At 36.4% G+C, this 26,604-nt stretch overlaps 1 protein-coding gene across 3 annotated transcripts; it reads left to right on the top strand.

Annotated features, from left to right (window-relative positions):
- Positions 1-318: 318 nt before the first annotated feature.
- LOC129240966 (uncharacterized) lies at positions 319-25,372 on the top strand. Of its 3 annotated transcripts, XM_054877067.1 has the most exons (5): positions 339-2,711; positions 2,776-2,990; positions 15,600-15,720; positions 18,784-19,127; positions 25,063-25,372. In XM_054877067.1, the coding sequence occupies exons 2-5, from the start codon at positions 2,962-2,964 to the stop codon at positions 25,253-25,255; spliced, it is 687 nt and encodes a 228-aa protein (XP_054733042.1). In that variant the 5' UTR covers positions 339-2,711; positions 2,776-2,961; the 3' UTR covers positions 25,256-25,372. The 3 variants fall into 3 exon arrangements, 2 of the variants coding, with proteins under 2 accessions (XP_054733042.1, XP_054733033.1); XM_054877058.1 differs by lacking the exons at positions 339-2,711; positions 2,776-2,990 and adding an exon at positions 11,372-11,720; XR_008582112.1 differs by lacking the exons at positions 15,600-15,720; positions 18,784-19,127; positions 25,063-25,372 and having other exon boundaries at positions 319-2,449; positions 2,552-2,711; positions 2,776-2,964.
- The last annotated feature ends 1,232 nt before the right edge of the window (positions 25,373-26,604 follow it).

The following is a 26,604-nucleotide window of genomic DNA, read 5'->3' as shown; positions in this document are numbered from 1 at the left end:
TACGAGTGTGATCCGAGTGACGTTGCATTGGGGCTGATAGTTATCAAAAGGTGAACGACTTCTGTGAACAAAACGGTTCATATAAAATCCGTTTGTTTTATAATCACAGTTCTGAATTGAACTTACGTGTGCGGGTGATTATAGGAACGACTCCCTTACTCAAAAGAGCTCAAAACAATTAGCGCGGAAAGGAAATTTTCTAAAAACAATAGTTTGTTAATACTTTGTCTTGATCTCCATATGAAAGCCTCCTGGACATCTTTTGATAACGCGCTTAAATAAAATTAGGCTCGGTAGCATGCGGTCAACGCTCATGAAAATATTCTTTTTACGGATGAGAAAATGTTCTATGTTGAAGAAGTATTTAATAAACAAAATGACAAAATATATGCTAAAACTTCTAAATACGCAAAAAAACTTGTTCCAAGGGTTCAGCGTGACCCCATCCGTGGCAAAAGTGTACCAGAAGGATGTCTTAAAAAATTTTTATAATTTTATATCTATAACGGTTTTAACTTGTAACAGAACATATGACAGGACTAAGTAATGTTGAATGTAAACAATATTACTTATACGTGGTCCTCACCGAGAATGTGATCGCCATAACTTAGAAACTATTTGAAAAATTCGATTCTGACAAACTGCTTAGAAGTGATGCTTTGAATGAGTTCAAAGTAAAGCACGTAAACAAGTAGTGGTGCCAAGGCAATTTGTAAGAAGTGTTCTTTTTACAGTAACTTAAAGGGCTGGCGAAATCCTCCACTGAACCCTCCCCGAGGGTGCCAGCTGGTAATAAGTACCACAGTTTTCCTATTTACAGGAGGTACTTAGCTAAGTTAAAGGTACTATGGGTTGGGTTCGATACTCCTCAATAGTGCAGCACTACCCAAAGTACTTTTAACGTGGTCGGGGGTGAAGGGCTGGATTAAGGTGTGATGCGACCCGTGCCGAGAATCTGTCAGGCTTGGGGCCATTCTAACAAATAACCAAGTCTCGAACGGAGCTTACGGATACCTGGCGCCCTCCGTAATAACTAGCCTTACCCGTGTAGTTCGGAGCTATGCACGGGCGGACATCCTTTCTCCGACACTCGTGGGTCCAAAAATGCAATCGGATTTTTCAAAAACAAATAAAAAAAAGGAGATCGGTCCTCCTTCGAAAAGACCGACAGGAACAAACAGTTCCGCAATAAGAGCAACGGTCGCACCGAGCTCAAAGAGAACTCCATCCATCGGCCAAAAAAGTCGATCGAAACACATAGCGACAGCCTCAGCGAAAGCGAGGCCAGTTGCCACACAACCAGAGCTGGACACAGGTTCAAGCACAAGTAGGGGTGCACTAGCCCGGCAGTCAACTGTGAATCAGCCCCCAAAAACAGTCCCGACCGGAAGCACTGCTACTGCTAGCTCCGGTACTGAAGGATGGCCGCTTGTGAGGGTGGTAGACCCAGCGAAAGCGAGCTACCAGGATCGCAGAAATGCAGCCAGGCTCCTAAGGAGAGTGCACGAAAATCACCCAAAAGAAGGTGAATTGTCTGAGGAGTTGAAAGAGGCGATTGAAAGAGCGAAAGCGATCATTCCTGATTTCAACCCCGACTTCAAACCAGTACAACCGGCTCCAAAACGACAGCGGTCCTTGGAGGATAATAAGCCAAGCTCAAAAAGGCACAAACCAATGGGCGTGACGCCCAGAAGATCATTTGCGGAGGTTGCAAAAGACCGCTTTATCATAGGGGTCCTGGACGAGAACCATCCTGAAGGTATGATCCCCAAGGCCCAATGGAAATGGATCGAGGCCGAGCTAACGAAAGTGGCACTGAAGGTTATTCTGGAGAACCCCGGCCCCCCGCCTGCGTGCGAAGACTTAGGCTGGCACCATGGCCAGATAAAAATAATAGCGTGCGACGATGAGAGATCGGTTCAGCTGTACAAAGAGGCCATCTCCAAAGTCGGAGAAGTGTACCCAAATGCCAAGCTAGTGGTCGTGGACAGGAAGGATGTTCCGTCCAGGCCGCGAGCAAGGGTTTGGTTACCTTCAACCGTCGAAGACCCGGTGGAGATTATGAAGCTCATCCGGGTCTGCAATCCGGATATCCCAACGCAGGAGTGGAGGTACGTCAAAACTATTACCAACCAAAACAGCGCGGATGAATCGAAAGAGCGCGCCACCATGCAGGCTCTCCTGCTCCTCACAGAGAACTCAATTGAACCGTTAGCGAAATGCGACGGGCAACTGAGATACGGTTTTGTAAAGGTGAAGCTCCACATATATAAAACCGACACGGATGCAATTGAGTTCCTCGCCACGAAGGAAAGCGAAAAGCCCATGAGGGAACTGGAACCCATGAGCGAAACCGAGCCAGTGAGCGAAGGCGACCAGCCCACCGAAGAAGAATACGCCTCTTCAGGCTCATAAATGGGCTTAGGGAGGTTGTACTTCGAACGGGAGGGTAAGTATCCCACACAACAGCGTAAGTATTCCGAAAGGGAACTTTTATACGAAAGCATAGAAGACCCAGACGTAACGTTAACAGCTGATGCATCTTCTACAGATAAACCTACACCACTGTAAAGAAGCCTGCCTTGCCCTCCTGGATCGTCTGGCAGAAGATCAGCCGGATGTAGTCCTCATCCAGGAACCCTGGGTACGGAATGGCGAAATCTGCGGTCTGAGGACATCAGGTTATAAAGTATACAAGACCAATTGTGAAGGTACTAAAAGAGCATGCATAATGGCAAAAGTACATCTTAATATATTTATGATTCAAAATTTCAGTAACGCAGATACCACGACGGTTAGCTGGGAAGTGAGCGGAAGCAACACCTGGCTAACCTCGTTCTATTTTGCCGGAGACGACACAGGTCCACTGCCGTCGCCGCTAATAAGAAGCCTTGTTGAAGACTGCAAAGCTCACAACCGCAAACTAGTACTAGGAGGTGATGCCAATGACCACTATACCATATGGGGGAGCTCGGATACAAACGAACGAGGTGAGTCTCTCTTTAATTATATTATATGTAGTAAGCTTTTAGTGTGTAACAAAGGCAACGAACCTAAATTTATTACGCGCAATAGACAAGAAGTTCTTGATATTATATTACGCTAGCATGTCAAACCCTTTACGGAAAGATGACGCAGTGGAGGGTTCTGAATGAACACTCTTACTCCGATCATCGCTACATAGAAATAAAATTTGGGGGAAACAACCCACGGGCTCCACCCGCCAACAGGAACTTGAAAAAGACCAGCTGGCATATATATAAGCGGGAACTTAAGGAAAGACTTCCAAATTCCCAAAATATTACTATTGAAGACAGAGAATCATTGAACGAACACGTACAAACTCTTACGGAGGTCTGTAGAGCTGCGCTAAACAAGGCTTGCCCTTTAACTAGGTATAAGGGGAAGAAAAAGCCGCCCTGGTGGTCAGAAGACCTGTCTATATTAAGAAACGACAGCAGAAAACAGTTTAATAGAGCGAAAGCGACACGAGAGAGTAAAGACTGGGACTGTAAGTACTTGGGACTACAGTAAACTAAAAACTTAGAAAAAAGAAGTTAGGAAAGGCTTCCAGACTGCGCAAAATCCTCTCAAAAAAACATAATTCCACCGGATACCTCCAAAAACCGGACAGGAGTTGGTTCATTGCTAAAGAGCCTAGAGGAGAGAGGACAACACGTAGTAGCATATGCGGACGATGTTGCAATGGTAGTAAGGGGGAAATTCCCCAATACACTCATAGAAGTAATGCAGGATTTACTAAATATGATTGAAAGCTGGTCAAAAGCAAATGGGCTAAGCGTCAACCCCAATAAAACTGAACTCATCCTATTTACCAGGAAACACAAAATGCCAAATATAACTCCTCCGACTCTAGGCGGAACGGCACTGTCATTTAGTGATGAGGCCCGCTAGGTCTAATACTAGACCGAAAGCTAACATGGAAGGCAATAGCACTATACTCTTGTAAACAGCTGATAGGACTAAGTTGGGGTCTCTCCCCATCTATCGTATACTGGCTTTACACAGCAATTGTCAGACCTATCCTAACATACGGTATATTAGTATGGTGGCCAGCTTTAGATAAATTGTACATTAAAAGAACCATGGCACACGTACAAAGAATGGCCAGTCTTTGTATCTGCGGGGCCCTCAGAACCACACCCACAGATGCACTAAATATCATGCTTAACATTTTACCAATAGAGCAGCACGGTAAGCAAACAGCTGCCAAAGCAACTCTCAGACTAAGAGAAATCGGCCTACTCAGAACGTACCAAAGAGGGCACTCCTCAATTTTGGAACAATTCCCCTGCATTCCCAGCACAACGGATTTCTGTAAGTCCAAGGACATCAATTTCGATAAATCCTTTGTCACAGTATTTCCTTCCAAAGAGGAATGGGATAACGGGCTCATTGTTAAGATGAATGACTTAAACATCTACACAGATGGCTCAAAACTGGATAACAAAGTAGGTGGAGGGGTCTACTCCGACAAACTCGGAGTATGCCAATCATTTCGCTTACCTGATCATTGCAGTGTATTTCAGGCGGAAGTCACTGCCATAAAAGAGGGGCTTAAAGAAAAAAAAAACGAGAGTATTATCCACAAATTAAGTCTTCATTTACTCGGACAGTCAAGCAGCAATAAAAGCGCTGGAATCAAAAACGCACTCGTCAAAAACAGTTCTAGAATGTTTTAAACTACTAGATGACGTATCTAAGTGCTACAAGGTGCACCTTATCTGGGTACCAGGCCACAGGAACATTCCAGGAAATTGTAAGGCGGATGAACTTGCAAGAGCCGGTACAACGCTCGATCTCGAACCGGATAAGGCGCTGATACCCATGGCTATAGCCACTTGTAAATTACTCATAGACAGGGAAACCATCAAAAAGGTAAATACAATCTGGCAAAACCTCACAACATGCCAACTAAGTAGACAGACATGGCCGAACTGGAACAGCGGTCGATCGAAGATCTTGCTTAGATTCAACAGGGAATCTATAAGAAAAATGATAGGTGTATTAACAGGTCATTGCTTAATAGGCAGCCACGCTAGAAGGTTAGGACTACCTTACTTCGATTTCTGTAGAAGCTGTCTAAATACAGAAGAAGAGGAAACAGTCAGACACCTTTTATGTGAGTGTGAAAGCCTAGCTAGGAGAAGGCTGCGCACCCTCGATAGAGCACTTCTAACCGATGTAGCGGATATAGCCCATCTAAAACTAACGAAGTTCAGCTCGTTTATTAAAGCAACCGGATGGTTTGAAAGGGAACACATAGAGTAAGGAGAAACTCCAGTGGTATCACAATGGACCTGCCGAAGGTCTAAGTGTGTCTTACGACAACCACCCTACCTACCTACCTTAAAGCTGTAGAGCGAGCAGCATTCATTTTTAGTTAAGGAGCCGATTTGTCATGTGGGAGCGGGAAAACTGCTTTATTGTAAAACTTTTTATTGAATTATGGGGGTTTTTAACGTATAGATACAGGAACAAGTCGTATTAATTGGAATAAATATGTGACGAAAGCAATTATAATGAACTTATGTATGTTTATTATAAATTCAAAATCTGTTAACAAAGTTATAGTATTGTCATTATTTTGTGACCCATTAGCACTTTTATATTATAAATTTTTTTAGCGTGATATTGAAACCGGATTATGTTTATTTGCTTAAAGTAAAATTTTCGTAATAAATAAAAAAAAAATAATATAAAAAAATTATATCTCATGACAGATAGATATTTCTGGTAATTTTGAGTTATGCGGCTCTATAACTCCAGGCGGATGATTGGGAGGGATATAAAGGGTTTTCCAATAACAGGTGTTGCAGGTGAATGGATTGCGCTATCGAGAGATGATTAACAATTTTTTACGACCGGAATTGGATGGTATTGATCTGAACAACGTTTATTTTCAACAAGATGGCGCTACGTGCCACTCAAGCAACGAAACCATTGATCTGTTACGGGTAAAGTTTCCGGACCGTGTTATCTCTCGAAGAGGTGATCACAATTGGCCACCGAGATCTTGTGTCTTCTGACACCTTGTGACTTTATTCTTTGGTGAAAGACGAGGTCTACGCCAACAGCCCAGGGTCGATTCAAGACCTCGAAGATTTCGTGAGGCTATCGAGGACATAGGGCAGCCACCTTGCAATTCGGTTATGGAAAATTTCCTGAAAAGGATAGTGTCCTGTAAGCGTGACCGTGGTGGTCATTTACCTGATATTATTTTCCACTATTAAGGGCATCCCTTCCTCTTTATAATGAAATAAACATCCGATTAAAGAATATCAAATATTAAAAAATAGCATTGTTCTTTGAATATCAAAATAACACCACTTATTAAAAAACCCTACTGCATATACATATGTATATAGAATATATTGTACAGGGTGGGCCATGTAAAATTTGCTTTTTGAATCGGCTATTAAACAAAAACTAATCAATATTTTTTCAAACTTTTTTTTTTTATTTTGAAGATTAAACATTGTCATTTATGAATGAAAAATAATATCGTTCAAATGACTGCCACGACTGGCTTTACAGTAGGCCATTCGATCAACCCAATTTTTAAGCACATTTTCGATTGTTTGGGCTCCAATTTCATCAAAATCAAAGCATCAATCGTCTCTGTATGGTTCTCATAGTATTTGTCCTTAACGACTCCTCACAAAAAATAGTCCAACAGGCTTAAATTACAGCTCCGAGGCGGCCAATTGATGTCGGAATTTCGGCTGATTATTCGGTTCTCAAAAACGGTAGCCAAAAGTTCGAGTGTAACTTTGGCAGTGTGACAAGTTGCATCGTCCTGTTGAAGCTAAGTGTCGTCCATGTCATCCTCTTCAATTTTTGGAAACAACTCGTTGAGCATGTCACGGTAACGCTCGCCATTTACTGTAACCGCGGCTCCTCGCTTATTTTCGAAAAAAAAATGGCCCGATGATGCCGCCAGACCAAAAACCGCACCAAACAGTGACTCGTTTTTGATGCATTTGCTTCTCTACAGTAACGTGTGGATTTTCTGAGCCCCAAATTCGACAATTTTGCTTATTGACGTAGCCACCGATGTGAAAATTAGAAAAGAAGAATAAGACTCACCACTTTGGAAATAGGTTTTCAATATTTCCCAATTTCGTTCAAGCGTATAGCGTGCCTTTTCGTAAATGTCAAACCTTTAAGTAAATTATGAACACATTTGACATGTCATTTGTATTACCATTCTCATAAAAATAGGTGGCTCAAAAAGCAAACGCTATATGACCCACCCTGTATATGCCTAATTATGACATGAAAATTAAGTTTTTACACAAAAAAGGCGGCACTGACCCTCTTATACATAACACATGACATGCTTCCAATTAAATTTAATTAAGACTTGGGACCTTTCCTCAATATAAATAAATAGTATTTAATTTCCAAACTACTCTTACTTGCATACGTATTACCACTATTATTCTCTATATGTATAAATCTAATATCTACGTGGCGACAAAATCTCTTGGCGACAAAGTGGTTTCGAATCAGCTTTTACCAAAAAAACAAAATATATACCAATATATTATATGTACTCATCCAAATATGTGTGTATATACGAGGGGTGCCTTTTATATGTCGGGATTTGGCAACCCTGGTGTTGCAATCTGGCAACTGACAGCTGTATCGCAAAGTTTGACATTTTTTGGCTTTTACGTACTCAGAACGTTTTGAAATACCAGCGCTATTTGTGTTGTTTACAGTAACTTAAAAGATTCATCTCGGTTCAAAAATGGAATTAAATCGTGAACATTTTCGTGCGATTATTTTTTACAACTTTTGTCGTGGATTAACTCAGCAACATTGTATGGATGAACTTAATTAATTTTTTGGCGATGAAGCTCCATAAAGGACCAGTGTTTATCGATGGTATGATGAATTCAATCGTGGTCGTAGTTCACTCCAAGACGAATTTCGTGAAGGTCGTCCAAAATCAGTTGTTGTCCCGAAAACCATTGATGCTGTGCGCGAACTGATATTGCAAGATCGTCATGTGACCTATTGTGAGATTGAGACAATCTTAGGCATAAGTGGGACCAGCATACATTCAATATTGCATAAACATTTGACTGTCAAAAAAATTTGTTCGCCTTGGATCCCACACAATTTGTCAATCGCTCAAAAAAAGGCTCGTGTCGATTGGTCGAAGGAAATGCTCAAAAAATACGATCGCGGGGCTTCGAAACACGTCTATGACATCGTGACAGGTGATGAATCATGGATTTACGTATGAGCCCGAAAGTAAACAGCAGTCGACTGTATGGGTGTTTCAAGATAAGCCAAATCCAACAAAAGTTGCTCGCGCACGAAGCACTTCCAAGCAAATGGTCGCCTGTTTTTTCGGAAAAACTGGACATGTCGCAACCGTACCACTAGAACAACGCAGGACAGTAAATTCTGATTGGTACACAACCATTTGTTTGCCAGTTGTCTTCCAAGAAATTAGGAAAACCAATCGCCAAAGACGGATCACTCTTCACCAGGACAATGCGAGCTCTCACACATCGGCTCAAACAACTGCATTTTTGAGCACCCAAAACATCGAATTAATGGGTCATCCGCCGTATAGTCCTGACTTGGCACCGAATGACTTCTTTTTATTCCCGTACGTAAAAAACAAACTGAGAGGTCATCGTTTTTCGACACCTGAAGAAGCGGTTGCGGCATTCAGAATGCATGTTTTGGAGGTTCCTCATTCAGAGTGGCAAAAGTGCTTCGACAATTGGTTCAAACGCATGCAAAAGTGTATAGATCTTCATGGAGAATATTTTGAAAAACAATAAAGTGATTTTCGGTAGTATATTGTAACTGTTTTTTTGTTTTGTTTTGTAAATATGCACATAAGAAATGTATACCTTTGTTTGAATGCATTTGTACAAATGTGGTAAAAATAATAGAAGCGATCTCAACAAATTAAAAAAAAACAGTTTTAATTACTTACTAATAACTCCAATTTTATTCAATATTTTTTTATCAAATATTCAATCCCATCTTCAAAGTAATATGTACATACATATATTGTATTAAAGTTATGTTAAATAATCTAGAAAAAATTAAACTAGTCAATGTATATAATGTTCAAACTAGTGATTAACTTATCTCAGTATTTACAAAAAAACAAGTAGTTAGAAAACTTAAAGCGACTAAAAATTTGCACATCCGCTTGTGGATCCATGGCTCTCTGCAAATTTTACTTGTATATTTTATCTGCAAAAGAGTTTACTTAGAGTTGGATCACTTACCTTAAGTATTTTTCTTATGACGGCGTAGGAAAATTATCTTTGTGGGATTGAACGGTGTGTCGATCATCAATCCTAATGGTTTTGCGCGTTAACACGCATTTCTGGGATATTTTTATATGACCACACATTCGCTTCCATTTAATTCGAGCATCCTGATAATTTTTATTTCTTGAATTTTTTTTTTGGAAGTTTTAAAATTTTACTCCAAATTATTCCTTTGCTATTTATTCTGGATCTTGCATACATATGTATATGGGTTTTGTAATGTAAGATTCAAGCCTTAACGATTTTCTTTTCAATTTCTTAAATCAAAAAACGATTTAGACAGTCCTCTACCATTTCACAAATGTTGTAAGGTATAGTATACTACATCATACGTATACATATAGCACGTAGCAAATTAATTGTACTTTAACACTGTAACATTACTGTACATGTGCTCTTGCTTCTACGCATAAGTACATACTCGTATATTTATAAGTAAGTGTTAGTAAATGCTAGCAATGCTTGTTGTTGCATAACATTGAAGTTAAAAACACCTAGCTTGGATAAGTAACTACATGGTTTTGTTTATTTATATGTGCAACATATACATAGGGTGGACCATGACTTGAATCGGCTATAAAAAAAACGAGTCAATATTTTTTCAAACTGTTTTTTTTTATTTTGAAGTTTGAACATTGTCATTTATAACTGAAAAATAATATCGTTCTAATGACTACCACGACTGGCTTTATAGTAGGCCATTCCATCAACTCAATTTTTAAGCACATTTTCGATTGTTCGAATGGCAACTTCGATTTCGTGTTTTAAAGCATTAATCGTATCTGGATGATTCGCATAGCATTTGTCCTTAACGACTCCCCACAAAAAATAGTCCAACAGGCTTAAATCACAGCTCCGAGGCGGCCAATTGATGTCGGAATTTAGGCTGATTATTCGGTTCTCAAAAACGGTAGCCAAAAGTTCGAGTGTAACTTTGGCAGTGTGACAAGTTGCACCGTCCTGTTGAAACCAAATGTCGTCCATGTCATCCTCTTCAATTTTTGGAAACAACTCGTTGAGCATGTCACGGTAACGCTCGCCATTTACTGTAACCGCGGCTCCTCGCTCATTTTCGAAAAAAATGGCCCGATGATGCCGCCAGACCAAAAACCGCACCAAACAGTGACTCGTTGTGGATGCATTTGCTTCTCTACAGTAACGTGTGGATTTTCTGAGCCCCAAATTCGACAATTTTGCTTATTGACGTAGCCACCGATGTGAAAGTTAGAAAAGAAGAAAAAGACTTACCACTTTGGAAATAGGTTTTCAATATTTCCCAATTTTGTTCAAGCGTATAGCGTGCCTTTTCGTAAATATCAAACCTTTAAGTAAATTATGAACACATTTGAGATGTCATTTGTGCTACCATTCTCAAAAAAATAGGTGGTTCAAAAAGCAAACGCTATATGGCCCACCTTGTATGTTCTGATAATAGCTGTGTTTGTTTTTGCGCGATATGCGTCTGGGCTTACAATTAGTATGAAGCAAGAAACGCGCAGCTTTTTACGCGCTTATGTAATAGTTGCAGATAAAACCAAATTTTCCTTCGGTTATAGGCAACTGCCAACGTTTCTGCAGTTAAGCAACGTTTTCTGCAGTTAAGCATAGTTAATATAATATACATATTTTTATATTGGTGCATGTATCCTTTGATAGGTGTCTGGTTTTTTTAGTTTCTTTGAGTTTGAGTGTCCGTCTCATATTACCTTTAATATGAGGGCCCTTTAATTGTATGTCACCTCCGAAGGGCAGCTAGTTTTTTATGAGAAGCTTTTTCATGGCAGAAATTCATGGCATATATTGTAAATACACATACATCTACATACATACATATGGTATAAAGATAAACACGCAATTGCAGTATTTTGTGGTAAATTGCTGCCAGTTTTGGTAGAATGACTTTCTTAAGACGCGCACGGAAATTACCTATTATGACAACAGCTTTAATGTACCCACTAACAAAGCGTACATACTTCTGTAAATATGTGCATACAATGCGAGTATATACAATATAATGTGCATTTATTTTGTAGCAATGAAAGTCACCGTGGTTCCAAACAATTGAATACCAATTCATAATTTTTGCAGATTGTTACCATTATGTGCACCCATGTGGTAAGCTCTCGAATTCATGCTCTTCATATACCATAGACATATAAAATGGCTATCCATTTCTTGTAGACACTCAGTTTGTCAACAGAGTTCAGTTGTCCTCAATCGAAGTGATTTACTCATATATTTACACAAAACAAAAGCTTTTAACCGGAAAAGACTATAAAGGAATATAGTTATGAACAAAATATATAACATTTTAAGGATTTGGTTGCTGCTTTCTGCCATATTGATTTTGAAATGTGCCGCCATACCTAAATATGACAACAATTCAAAGTAAGTTTATATTGTTTCGCATATACATACTTATTAAACCCATCCGTGTTGGGTGAGTAATATTATGTTCACATTGACCATAAACTCGTGTTTACGGGTCATTTTGGAGTTCCCGGCCCGCGACCTGCACTTTGTTTCACACAGGTTTATCATAAAATAATCGTTGGAAATAAAATTAATTATAATTAAGGTATCATAAAAAAATAATTTTTTGGAAAATTTTGGAACGATGATACAAACGAGTGAACAGAGTACACAATTAAAAGAACTCCAATAAGTGGTTATATTATGCATTCAAGTTACTTTTTATTAAATTTTTTATACAATTTCAGTGTATATTATATTCGCAGCTTTTCCATCAGGGAAGTGCATATATTTGGACATGTGTAAAACAAGCCCACCTTAGGTGTTAGACCTTGAGCATCATTTATTCTCACTACAAAACATAATTTGACTGAGGAACTGGAGTCGTTTAAATCGAAATGGCAGACCAGTCGGTATTAGCGGGATCCTTGGAATCAAAACCTTTTCTCCAGCACTGCAGCCTTTTTACATTACATAATGTAAAATGGAGGCGGCCGCCGTAGCCGCATGAGTTGGTGCGTGACTATCATTCAGAATTTGGAGAGAACATAGGTTCGAATCTCCGTGAAATACGAAAAATGAAGAAAAAGTTTTTTTTCTAATAGCGGTAGCCCCTTGGCAGGCAGTGGCAAGCCTCGAGTGCATTTCTGCCATGAAAAAACTCCTTATATAAAATATCTGCCGTTCGGAGTCGGCTTAAAACTGTAGGTCCCTCCTAGGAACAACATCAAGACGTACGCCACAAGCGCTGTTTAACCCATAGATCTCACTTTGATCAGAAGCAAGTTCATTGAAAATGTTTTCCCTGTGCCTCCAGGAGCATAAGAAAAATAGCTGGTTTTCGTTTTTGATTTTGCATTATAATAGCGCATTATGAACGTTTGTTTGTTCAGAACGCAATCGATTTACGTCTCGAATCACATTTTGCAATAGTCGTGGATGATTATATGAAATTTCTTTTAAATAGTCACATAATAATAAATTTATATTTACTGGTAAAGGCAACCCGAAATCTGGTATAGATTTACCAGAGAGAGATTACACATTATTGTATAGTTCAACTTCATCAAATATTTCTTCATCACAATCAATTTCATTTGATAAAGCTACTTTTTAATAGAATACTCTTCAGTCATATTATTTATGTGAATTTCCCAAAGATTGATTTTGATGAAGAACATAAAGATGCTTCAGAGCGCGTATTGTCTGTAAGTTTCGGTTAGTTCCTCTAAGAAGACTTTCACCAATTTTATTTAATTCAGCCTGACAGCCTGACAATAAATCAGCAGAGACAATTTTTTGGGAAAATGTTGACCTAACGTAAAAACCGTAAAAACAGTAAGAAACAAACAACAAATTCTTTGGTTAATATAATTATATTAGAAAATAATTAACTAATTTTATTGATGCAGAACGAAAGTAAACATTTCAAGGAAAAAATATTTCAATCAATTGATTCGTTTTTATGTAACAACAACAACTGATTATTTTTTACTAAATTTTTGCATATTTCCACTCCTTTTTAGTATACTTCCCAGATAGCTAATCTTTAAAATGCAAATAACCACTTGCAAATCGGATTATTTTGTGCGGAGTTAATACATTACATACATATGTATATATTTCGGGACTTTATTTTATAAGATGTGTAAGATGGAAGAAATATATGTACACATATACATATATAATTGGCGCTTATAACGGGTGATCAATCATGAGGTGCTTTTTTCAATAGTTAAAAAAAAACAAAAATGTAAATTATGTTCAAAACCTTTATTTATCATTTGAAAGGACATTCTTTGACATTTACTTTTTGAATATGACTTCATTCAAATGTTGGCCGCAACTACGCTTAAGGTGGTCCATTCTGAAGGTCCAATTTTCAATCACTCGTTCGAGCATTTCGACTGGTATGTCGTGAATAACACGCGTAATGTTGGCTTCCAGAGCTTCAATCGTAGCTGGTTTATCAGCATAGACCTTGGACTTCACGAATCCCCAAAGAAAAAAGTCCAAAGGTGTGATATCACAAGATCTTGGTGGCCAACTCACAGGTCCTAAACGTGAAATCAGCTGCTCTCCGAAATGACTTCTCAATAAAGTCATTGTTTCACGAGCTGTATGGCAAGTGGCTCCGTCTTGTTGAAACCAAATGTCGTAGAGATCATTAGATTCAATTTCAGGTAGCAAAAAGTCCGATATCATGGTACGGTAGCGAGCACCATTCACAGTTACGTTGCGGCCATCATCATTTTTGAATAAATATGGACCGATGATTCCACCAGCCCATAAACCACACCAGACCGTTGTTTTCTCTGGGTGTAAAGGTAGCTCTTGAACCTGTTCTGGTTGCTCTTCATCCCAAATACGGCAATTTTGCTTATTGACGTAACCATTGAGCCAGAAATGCGCCTCATCGCTGAACAATATTTTGCTCGAAAACAGCGGATCTTCTTCAATCTTTTCAAGAGCCCAATCAGCAAAACGGTGACGTGCAGGAAGGTCATTTGGCTTTAGTTCTTGTACGAGCTGTATTTTGTATGCTTTTAAATGAAGATCCTTCCGTAAAATTGACCAAGTTGTTCCATACGACAGTCCAAGTTGCTGAGAACGATGCCGAATCGATTCATCGCGGTTTTCACGTACACTCTCTGCTACTGCCGCTATATTCTCAATGCTTCTTGCTGGACGTGGTCTATTCGGTCGAGAATTATCCACCAATGAATATTCGGATTCAAATTTGTTGATGGTATGTCGAATGGTGTTTAAGGCAGGCCGATTATGTTGACCATAATGCGGTCTAAGCGCACGAAAAACATTTGTCACAGAACGCTGATTTTCATAATACAGTTGAACAATTTGTAGACGTTGTTGCGGTGTGAGTCTTTCCATGATGAAATGCCAAACGCTGTTCAACAAATCCACGATGACAGTTTGCCACAACTCGCGCGCGATCTGTAAAAAAAACGCAAATGAAAAAAACTCCTCTTAATTGATCACCCGTTATCATTTGTTGGTGTTAAGCTGGGGGAAGACCCCATTTTGCGGTGTGTATCTTCATGTTGTTCCACAAATGGAGGGACCTGCAATTTTATGTGCCTCTGAACGACAGAAATACGCTCAGAGGTTTGCCTTTTTTATCATTTGTTTCATGCCCACAGCGGGTTTCGAACCCGAGCTTTAAACACTTACTTACAAATATTTTCACTAAGCGATTTTATAACCGTTTATTTGTTTCCAACGGTATTACAATTTTTTCCATACGGGCAAAAATTTATATATTTCAATAAAACTTGGTAGAAATATTACTTTTACAACAACCCATGATTCTTATTGGATTTGTGCGTGACTACCATTCGGAAGTGCGCAGGTTCGAATCTCCGTGCATGATACACCAAATGATAGGAAATGTTTTTTCCAATAGCGGTCTCCCTTCGGCAGGCAATAGCAAACCTCCGAGTGTACTTCTGTCATAAAAAAGCTTTTCAAAAAATAATATGTGCTGTTCGGCGTTGGCTTAAAACTGTAGGTCCCTCCATTTGTGGAACAACATCAAGACGCACACCTCAATTAGGAAGAGAAGCTAGGCCAAACACCCAAAAAGGATGTAACGCCAATTATATATATATATATATATATATATCTGTGTCCAAAATAATTAAATATGTATATCTCTAATTAACCTTTATATAAATAATAAACATTTTCCGACTGATTTGTAGTTTTTAATAGCTAGTTAATAAGAACTTTTTATTCTTTTATTAATGCTTTTTCCAAAACATACCTTTTTGCTAGTGGTGTCTGGAGACAGGACCATTTCAATGACAGTAAAACTTCAACTTACGAATCAAATGCCCAATCTACTAAGGATCGCTTGCAGCGTTTAGGCTACACAACTGGATATGGAACCATAAATGTAAGATTTTGTAATATTTTTCTCTTTTATATGTTCACTTTTGTAATATGGGAAAACTCGCCAATGCGGATTAATGATAGTCGATTTTAACGATTACTGTGAATTATCTAGTAATGGACCCGCGAAACTTAAAATATATCCATTTATGTCAAAAACTACTACTTCAATTTAAAGTTTGAATAACACTGATCGACAAAAATGAATTTTTAATTTATCACATGGTGTGCTTGTATCTTTTACTTTATTTTGGGTCTCTAAATAGGTGTAGAAAAAAACAACTGAAAAAAAAAATATTATAATATGCTTTAGTATTTGACTTAAGGGGTAACACCACTGTAGAAATTTCAAAAAATTGATTTTTTTTTTATATGCTTAAAAAATTCTTTGAACCTTTTAAAATAGAGAACAAAAAGTTTTGTACGTTACCGAAGTTTATTTCATAAATATTTTAAGCTTTTAACCAAGCGTTAGTGACTGCTACCTAACGACTTCTCCAAATTTCCAAACTTTAAACGCGTTTTTCTCAAAACACGTTTTCTGAAATTGGCACGCAGCATAACTCAAACAATTTTAAATATTTTTAATCAGGTTTTTCACTACGTCTGTATAATAACCTTCTTAAGAGAAGAGCGTAGGGGATTTTCGATAGATTTAAACGATTGTTATAATTATTTAAGTGCCGTTTTTTTAGTCCAAAATAGAGTTTTTTCCTTCAAATGCTTGCTAATTCCACAAAAATAAATATTTTTTAAATCCCCTACGTGTTTCTCTAGCTATTCTTATCTAGATTAAGAAAAACATGTTTCTTTGTTCCAGATTAAAATTTGCACCCTCTGTGCTGCGTGCCGCGGAGCTCTTTCAAGAGAAAACACATTACAAAAATGTCTCCTATGCCGCCATTTTGTAAAATTTTTCGATCAAACTTTGTAGTTTTGTATTTTAGTATATAAGTAATAACTTCCCAAATCAGAGTGATTGTTTTCTTTAAAAATCGTGTTTATTTTACGCGTGTACAGTGGTGTTACCCCTTAAGGATGGCCTTTTGCAAGCGTCCAACAAAAATATCCCGGAAGGATAGATTACGAATTTCATCTTCATTTGCTTTACATTAACGCAACTCGATAACATACATAAATAACACTATGAAGAATTGGCCTTGATGCAGAATATACATTTGCACGCTCTGTCCAAATCATGGGCTTTTCCGTGTACTAGAGTTTTTCTTTTTCTTATGATAAATTTTTGTAAGAATTTATGGCATTTTCAAATCTTCAATAGCTATATAAACCCAAAACTTTCAATAGCCAGTAAATTCAATGGGATTTATATTCACTCACTCACTCAGTTTAAGACACAGAAATCACTGCCTTTACTTGAAGTTCGCAACAAAGCTAATGCTGGAAACAGTTACCGACGTATGTAGTCCCTTACCGCAGCCCGTAGAGAGCACCAAATTGAGCAAAACTCATCCCGTAGAGAACATATTTACACAATACATCGGTTTGTGTGCGTGTGTGTTTGGTTGTATCTACACAATGTTGCCATTCATATTTTTGCTTATACCCTTTTTCAAACATTCTCGTTATCAGTTACAATTTTTCATTGTTTAATAAATTAAAGCCAAAAACCAACAAATGCAAATAGTTCATTTATCTATAATTAACATTATTCAACATTGTTTTGAATTTATTTTAATAAAAATTAAATTTTTTCTAAGTTTATTTTGTAAATGATATCGAAATGTACTGTTTGGTAACACTGTGTGGTGAGAGAGCAATCAGCTAACACGATTCTACGGAACTATCCAAAATCATACGATACTACGGAACGGAAGGGTGGTGAAAACTCATTTACGTGGGACTCTTATTAGTTTCATCGTGCGAGCTGACTCTGTTCTGCGTTTACGTTGGTGACTGTGAGCACCATAACTCCAAAACGGTAAATTAAGAAAACAGATGTACCGGCACTCGTATTTTTTGAGCAAAATACGGAAAAATAATCGAAGCGCAAATCTTCGAGAATTGTTTTTCGTTATTAGTTGGCAGTACAGGTTTCTGTGATTAGTGGCACTGACAAGTGGGAGTATAAAATACATATATACAGAAACGTAAGGTTATATGAAGGAAATTAGAAAAGCTTTTATTTCTGAGATACATTCCGTATATACATGCATATAGAAAATTGAAAACATTTGAATTTAGTAGCTCGCCGATTTTCAGATGAAATATCGTTATCTTCAATTATTGTTTCATCTTCAATTTTGTCATGTTCAAAACAGGAAATATAAATATTTTAACGATTGACTCCAAGTTTGTACTTTTTTGAAACGAGGTAATCGCCTGAATCTTGTTTTAAGTATTCGGAATGCATTTTCGGCAACAATTCTTGTGGAAGAACTACCAAATCGGAAGTTTTATATCAGTGCTTCCTACATCCATAAAAATGCTCCGGATCATTACGGAATTAAACGTGATACTGAACTGGATAACCCAAGGAAACACGCTAAGTTTCATACTATTTTAAAAGAGAACTTGATGAAATTTGACGTTGTCTACAGTAATATTAGTGAAAAATACAGTGAAATTATAAGTAGCTGCCACAATAAATCTGTGGATGACGGAAAATCCGTGTGGCAAAAACCTTGCCGATCAGTGTAATTAATCTATAATTAATTCCAGAAATAAAGGAGTTATTTGTTATTACTGAACATATTTAGGAACATGTATTATTTACCTGACATTTTAAAATTTACGATTGCACTAAGCCTCAGTGTCTTTATGAATTAGCTTATGGAGAAACTCACATAACTTATGGCCGAAAAACTCAATAAGTAACATCATCCTTTAACTAATCGTTATCTGTGAAATTCCATCCACTGCAAGAATTCGTAATTCTTGTGAATAAGCGAGAAACAAATTAGAGTTAAAGAGCTGTAATTAATCCGTATTATAGAGTATCCAAATTTAAAAAAAATCGAAAGCAAGCTAACGTATGATACATATTATATGTATATTATGTATAATTATGTTATGTATTACATTAATCATATCAATCATTCCTAAGGGATATCCCGGAAGTACGGGCGTTTCTGCTTACAATCCTATCAAACTGGATCTTGGGGGAGTTGTTCTAGGCACATTGGTTGGCATTGGAGCAATTATAATAATTCCGAAGCTACTAAATGCTTTTCACGGAGGGTATACTGGCTATGGTCGCAGCGAGAATGACAACGATCTTTCATCACTTTCAACCATGATGAGTAAAATTGATGATATACTTGGCCAAAACAACATCGATTCAACAAGTTGTATGCAGCGTGCTGTTTGCAGTTATGTTCGCTCAACAGAGCACAATATGAAGACTGGAGTGGCCGACCAAATGGATCAATTCATTCACATGCTATCTGAGTAAGTTTTTTAACATGCCGGCTTTTGCCAAAAGAAGACCACAAAAGCGTATCAGAATCTCCCTTTGCTCTCCGAATATAGAAGAATATAACGGTAGCATCTCAATTTAGAATCTTTCTTGGCAACTATATGTTTTCTTGTACAGTAACAGAATCACAAATCGAATAACTATTAAAAAAATTACGTCGTGAAATGAAAATTAAAAAAAGCAGAAACGAAAAAATCGTTTTACTATTCAGTTAATCAATGTTTGATTCCCACTAATAGAGGAAAAGTTATAGGTAATCTATAGTTGTGCTATTATGGATAATATATATAATAAATAGCCTTGTTTTTATTAAATTCCAACTTTAACTTTGTCTCCTTATTTTTATCTCTACCCCCTCTGTATCTCTAACTGTATCTTTATCTTTATCTTGCTTGATCTTTATCCGTACATTTAATTTTATCACTACCATCATCTTTATTCTTTTCCTTATCTACACACACAGTAAACATTTTGTAGATCGGTGTGAATGCTCCATGCATCAGACTTTGTGCGTATCTAAAAAAATTAAATGTTTAAGGTTTTTTCATCTGTAACTAAAATGCACATACTTAATTGCGCAATTCGCTGCTAATAATAAACAGTTGGAGGGAATCCGTAAACGACGTTTACTGAGGTTTCAAAAAATTCGAAATTAGATATTACACTTTATAATAAGTAATAAGAAGACACACGCTTTTTTCTGTTTTATGAATGCATAATTAATAATACCTAACAAACATTTTATTAGAATTATGTCTACAAAACTATTTTCTTTGCCGGCATCCCTTTTTTTAGATTTTACTTTGACGTTTTTCTTTACACGCGTAAAAATAATGATCTATTACACAGAAAACACAGGGTTGTATGTCAAAATTAGAGTTATTATCTAGGATTATTTTATAATCTCAGATTTTGGGAGAGAAATTTTGTATGGGAAATCTCGCTTTTTAATTACGGATTGGGAGTTTAACACGAAAACGTAGATCATCTATTTATATGTGAACGTACTATAACATAGAAACGTTTTTAAGTAGCGCCTCTGAGCGACAAGTGTCGCATGATAAACCTAAGAGAAAACATACTACGTCAAAAAAATTTGGCATTCTTTATATTATATAAAAACTGTCATTTACTTATAAAACACAAAACTTTATGCTTTTATTGTTAAATGAAATACGTATGTAGTTTGTCTTTTTTTCTCTATTGTTTATTTTTATTTATGAATTTGCTTTAAATAAGATCAGATAATTTAACACGCGGCACTTCATTTGCACTAGTCTGTTTAGTTTTAATCTCACAGTACTGCCAAGTCATTCACGGAATTGTCACACACATGTATGTATATTTTCACCTTCTTTTGTTTGTTTTGTATCGGAAAGGGGAGCTGACGTCAGACTTGTCAAAATCGCGAAAAATTAGGTAACTGTCGAAGGCGTCACCTAAGGTTTTCAATTTGCCTTGTTTGCATGAGATCCCATCTATTGGAGCTCACAGTCACCAACGTAAACGCAGGACCGTGTCAGCTGACACGATGAAACTAATGAGAGCTCTATGTAAATGAGTTCTCACTACCCTTCCGTTCCGTAGTATCGCAGATTTTATCGTAGGATTTTGGATAGTTTTCGTAGAATCGTGTCAGCTGATTGTTCTCTCACAACACAGTGTTGCCAAATGGTACATTTCGAAATCATTTACAAAATAAACTTAGACAAATTTTAATTTTTATTAAAATAACTTACAAACAATATTGAACAATGTTAATTATAGATAAATGAACTATTTGCATTTGGTCGTTTTTGACTTTGGCATATTATACAATGAAAAATTGTAACTGATAACGCGGATGTGTGTAAAAATGTGTATCCAAAAATATCAATGGCAACATTGTGTCGATACAACCAAACACAAGTACACACAAACCGATGTATTGTGTAAATATGTAACTAAAAGAACGCAGTTGTTTTCTACGGGATAAGTTTCGCTCAATTTTGCGTATCCTACGGGTAACGGAAAGGGACTACGATACGTTGGTGAGTGTGAGCGCCATTATTCGGTGAGCGAGAAATGTTTACCCTGTTTGGCGTCAGTTCATACTGAGTGTTTTACAGAGTAGCAATTTGAGAAATTGATTTTAGTTCATCATTGTTTTTATTTCTCATTAGTAACATCAATTGAATACATACTAGTCAGAAAGCCCTTAAAAATGGATAACAAAAACAATGGATTAGGCAAAACAAACTTTTAGGACAGAATTTTTATGGGGAAAGCCGTAATATTTAGGGGAACCGTAGCCACGCTAGATCACGATATTTACTTTTCTGTATTTTGGTTTATGATGCAAACTTCAATCATTTTTGTGTATGGCAAAAAATTTTGCTCGCTGTGAGATTCGATGAACTATCTGTCGGCGCAACAACAATTGCAATGTCGTCAAACAAAATTTCAGTAAGCTAATTTAAATCCATTCAGGAGTTTTGAATCATTTTTTTATTTATGTATTTAGAAAAGGTTGTATAGCCATTTGTCTTCTAACTTTACAAGTAGACATGTCAAAGCAAAAATACTATTTTTTTATATCTGTACATAAATGATCCCAATCCCTGTAGGGAAAAGCCAAACTGTTTTGACTACGAACGGCAAATGGTTTTTTAAGAGGAGTTTTTTCATGGCAGAAATACACTCGAAGGTTTGACATTGCCTGCCGATGAGCGAGCGATATTAGAAAATACTTTTGAACATTTGATGTTTCGAACGTATGCACTTCCGAAGGATAGTCACGCACCCATTCGACCATAAAAGCAGAGTTTAAAGTATTAAGTTTACCTTTGACAGCTTTTTGAAATGAGTCTGTTTGACCATTCTATCAGTAAAAATATTAAAATAACGATGAGTACAACATAGACTGGATCCACGGAAAGGAGAGCCCAGGAAAATAAAAATGTCGATGCGGTTTTTTGGGAAATGAACTTTTACATAATATCAAGATAAATGTTAATATGTTTTAATACCGTATTTTATTTCGGAATATATAGCTTTACCACGGCTTTTAGTTCAATTGAATAAAAAACGGTATTTTTTTCACAAAAAAACTATCACTGAAAAATCCTCGCAGCAACATTAATTTTATTTCTGTTCCTAAATTAAATACCTTAAATTATTTGTCTTTATTACATTTATTGAGGACTTTATTTTAATTTCTTTGGGATTTCCTATAGTGTAATTTTGAACCAATTTTTAAATGTTTAACTAATTACTGTACCTGAAAGAAGTTCATTTAATTTTAGGACAAAAGAAATTCTATGATATGAATTAATTCTATTGAAATAGAATATATAATTATTGAAATACAATACGTTTTTTATTTCAGCTAGCATAAAACTGGTTGTTTTGGGCATCAATATGTTGTTAGATTTTTTTTTTTGAATAGTATGAACTGGTATTTTGCTGATGTATGGCCAGACAATTGACTTTTCTTAGGACAACGCCGTGTTAAAACACCAAATGTTAGTATAAAAAAAGTTAGAATACGAACTAGTGAGCTCAAAAGTGACCTGGATCTATTCTATCATAGTTCCCAACTTGTATTTTTCCCTGCAGGGCACTGTATATGTACATATATATGCTAGTTTATAGCTGGTAACACATTCCTTCGTAAAAGTTTTTATACAAGCATTTGTCACTTTTTATAAATACAGAGATGCATCGATGTTTATATGAATCTTAAAGTCTATATATGTATGTATGTGTTTCTGAGATAAATATCTATTTAATGGCAGGAAAAGGCGATATCTTTATATGAAGGCATGTGTATTGATATGTATGCGCATACGTATATATAGTACATATATAAATACATACATTAATATATATGTGGTAAAAATAAAAACAAAACGGAATGTACATCGAGTTCGTGAAAATAAAATTATTTAAATATGAAGGAATACTTATATATATTATATATATATGTATAAAGCGCACGCTCGATAACGTGAACTAATACAAACCAAACTGACACGTTTTGGAATCCTCAAAAAGACTAAGTTAATATATGTTTTCATATTTAATTTCACATTTTATTCTTGTTTTCGTTACATATTAATCGAAAATTAAGTCATATGTGTACGATGGTTTTATTTAAAAAAATCAGTCACCTTTTTGTTTCTTCTGTTTTTCTAAAACTTGAAGCACAGCTTTCTCCCTTAACCGTCTTAGCACACTCATATCATTTTGATCGACGTCTTCATGACCAGCCCATATTAACGCCTTGTTGAAAATTTCAACTGCTTCAGTCGGCTTAATTTTCTCCAGTTGCTCTGATACGCTGTCATCATCGCATTCGTCCTCTTGTTGATGATCGTCATCTGCATTGCCCTCCTCAATATCTCCGTTCAATTCATGAACGGCTGGTAACGTGAACTCAATCTGAAATTTTTAATAAAAAAAAGTTTTTTTCAATAACCCACATACATATCTTTGAGCATATCTGCGAACGCGAATGAACCTCAGGATTTGAACTACTAAGGAGATCGACGGTGTTGCTCATCAAGGTGCGAAGTTCAGCTTCCCATTTTTCTTATCTTCGGGGTCATCATTGTTTACCGCCAAATTTAAAATACTGTTCTAGCACTTAGCTAATGTTGCTTCACCAACACGAAACCTAGCCGCATCCAAAAACCGACCCGCCTTTCCAATTACCAAAAGCTTAAGCTTGTGGGATCCAGTGGCGTTCTCGGACTTTACCCCTGGGGCTCTCTTCTCCAAACTTAACGCGTACGTTTTCTCTGGCAAAAGTCTCCAGAATAACCCCGACTCATCAGCATTATATAACTGATCGTTACACAACTCCAATTCGGCCATTTTAGCTTTAAGTTTTTCTTTAAACGGATCCACTAGCTGAGGTTGCGAAGACAGTTTTTCGCCTGATATTTTAAGAAGACGAATACCGTACCTCTTCTTGAACCCTTGGAGCCATCACTTGCAAAGAAGTTTGCTTCATTTTCTTTGAATTGTGCATGCAGGGTTTTTGCCTTTTCTTTCAACATTAGAACACTAACTGGCCAGTTTTTATCTCGCATTCGGATAAATCAACGATAAAGAGCTCTCTCCATTTGGGCAACTCTGAAGAACGCAGTGTTTTTCTATTTCCAGGTCCACAATACGTGTTGTTTACGCATTTTAAAATCACTTGCTTTTTCGCTTTAATGTTACAATTTGTTGATTTAGCAACATTATATTTCCTTGTTAAAATCGTCACAGATGAGCCTTTTTTTAAAAAGCCGAGAATTTTAGCATTTTGTTTTAATGTCAAGCACACGCGTTTTTTAGAACTCATTTTCACCAACATAAGACGAAACACTCTTTGCAAAACCAAAACCGCGATTGAAATATTTTACTCCTTACATGCAATTACGAATAAAATGTCTATTTTATAATTAGGGGATTCCCCAATTTCAGAATTACTTGAGATCAGTGTAAACTGCATTCAAATAATTGTAACGTTTATTGTTCATGTTATAGAGCTTTTTGGGTTTGTTCACGTTTTAGAGTAGTCAATGCATAAAATGGTCTGTTCACGTTTTGGGGTGTTCACGCTTTATTGAGCGTGCCCTGTTTATGCATGTTTGTTCATACATATATATTTAAACGAATATACATATGTACACGTCATCACTTTGAGATGCGCGTTTAAAAAATTGTTTACTCGATTTTTCAAAATATTTTCATTCGGGCGGGTGACCTTCGGAGAGGTATACATACATGAAACACCGTCAATCGTATTATGATTTCGCATTAAAAAAGAGCAAACGTAGTACTTTGACCTCATGCTTATGCATTTAAAAATAAGAAATCAACCTCAAAACTATTTTAAAAATATTGCTAAATATATTGGTTCTCTATCTCTTTTAGAAATGCTCTTGTGGACTACCTTATAGATGGTACTGCTATAAAGGAAGCGCTGGAAATAGGCAAGAGAGTGAATGAGAAGCCCTGTAAACAAGTGTACATATCTTGTCCAATGGACAACAAGACAGCCACTGATGTTCTACTGAAATTATTGCCGAAGAAAACAGTGTCAAAATCATTGAAACAATTGCAATGATTAAAGGAATTGCCGTTTTGGTATAGAATTCAAACAATAAATAATAAAATTAAAGTGTGATTACTATACGTACTTTAGGATTTAACTTGATAAAATATATGCAAATTTTTAAAAATATATGTATTTGATTTTCTTAAAAATAGCATCTGCTTCTACATACATACATATGTAGGTATAAACAATTCGGTATGGATACATATAGTTTTCGTTAATTGCACAGTTGTTTTGTTGCTTCGTCGGAAAATTTTAGTTTTAACAAAAGTGATAAAGAAAGAAGGAGTTGACAGAAAAATACTTCTAGTCCTGTTTCGAAGCTTTTTGGGAACAAGTTGCTGAAAGATGTTGTTGGCCTTTTACTCATTAGTTATTATACCCGCGTCTTTTTGTTCCAGGGCATTGCATTTTTATTCACATAACGGCATGAAGGAATCGGAATAAATACAAACAAATGCATATAAAAATACTCAGAATGAGGAAAAGAGTTGATTTAGACTTGTCTGTTCGTGCGTCGATAGCTCAAACAAAAATTAACACACTTCAATGAAACTTGGTAGAAATATCACTCTTTGACTAAGGTATTTTCGTATCAAAAATGGGTGAAATCGGTCAATAACCACGTCGACCTACTTTATAACGGTAATTTTCAAATAAGAAAAAAAAACATGATATTTCTGTTACAAAGTGAGCAAATTTCTCAAATGTGGTACAAATGACCATTTAAATATTATTGAGATCGGGCAACCGCGGCCAATTTTTATATCTTTTTCGCCGTTCATCTGATGTTGCAATTTATTACTCTCATTGACTATTATATCAAAAATTAACAGCCAGCCAAATTAAATTTTACTAAAATGAGCTCGCCTTTATTGCTTATTATAAAATGTAATATCGTGTTTCGAATGCGTATTGCTGCCATAATTTTTTTAAACCTCAGTAAGCGTCGTTTACGGATTTCTTTAAACTGTTTATTATTACCAACCAATTGCGCAATTAAATTAGCTATTCCTTCTCCTTGTATTTTCTTCATATCGTTAATAATAATTAAACAAACCAAAAACACCGTAATATTTCACCAAAGTAATTTTTATGAAAAAAAACCTTTTACAGGTAATCTGCCATATGTGAACGGGTAGATTAATTTTGGTAATTAGTGCATATGTGGAGGTACTTTTACTTAATTTAGAATAAAGGTGAGCTCGCTGATGCTGACAGTAAATTACTTCTTAATCTTTTTATCGTTCACAGATAATTCAATATTTTTTAGTGTCTTTCTTTTATTGTATAAAAAATCCATCACAAACTTTTATACTTTTTAAGGCGTAAAAAATTCTCATAAAAATGTTTTGAAA

The sequence above is a fragment of the Anastrepha obliqua genome, chromosome 1, assembly GCF_027943255.1.
Source record: "Anastrepha obliqua isolate idAnaObli1 chromosome 1, idAnaObli1_1.0, whole genome shotgun sequence".
In the NCBI taxonomy this organism is placed as follows: domain Eukaryota; kingdom Metazoa; phylum Arthropoda; class Insecta; order Diptera; family Tephritidae; genus Anastrepha; species Anastrepha obliqua.
Note: the sequence above shows the minus strand (reverse complement) of the source record. Positions and strands in the feature narration are given on the sequence as shown.

Excerpts from the sequence above, each read along its gene's own strand:
- LOC129240966 (XM_054877058.1), top strand. The coding sequence starts at position 11,623 with ATGAACAAAATATATAACATTTTAAGGATTTGGTTGCTGCTTTCTGCC. Across the intron at positions 11,721-15,599 it reads AAATATGACAACAATTCAAA|TGGTGTCTGGAGACAGGACC; the intron begins GTAAGTTTATAT and ends CCTTTTTGCTAG. Across the intron at positions 15,721-18,783 it reads CTGGATATGGAACCATAAAT|GGATATCCCGGAAGTACGGG; the intron begins GTAAGATTTTGT and ends ATCATTCCTAAG.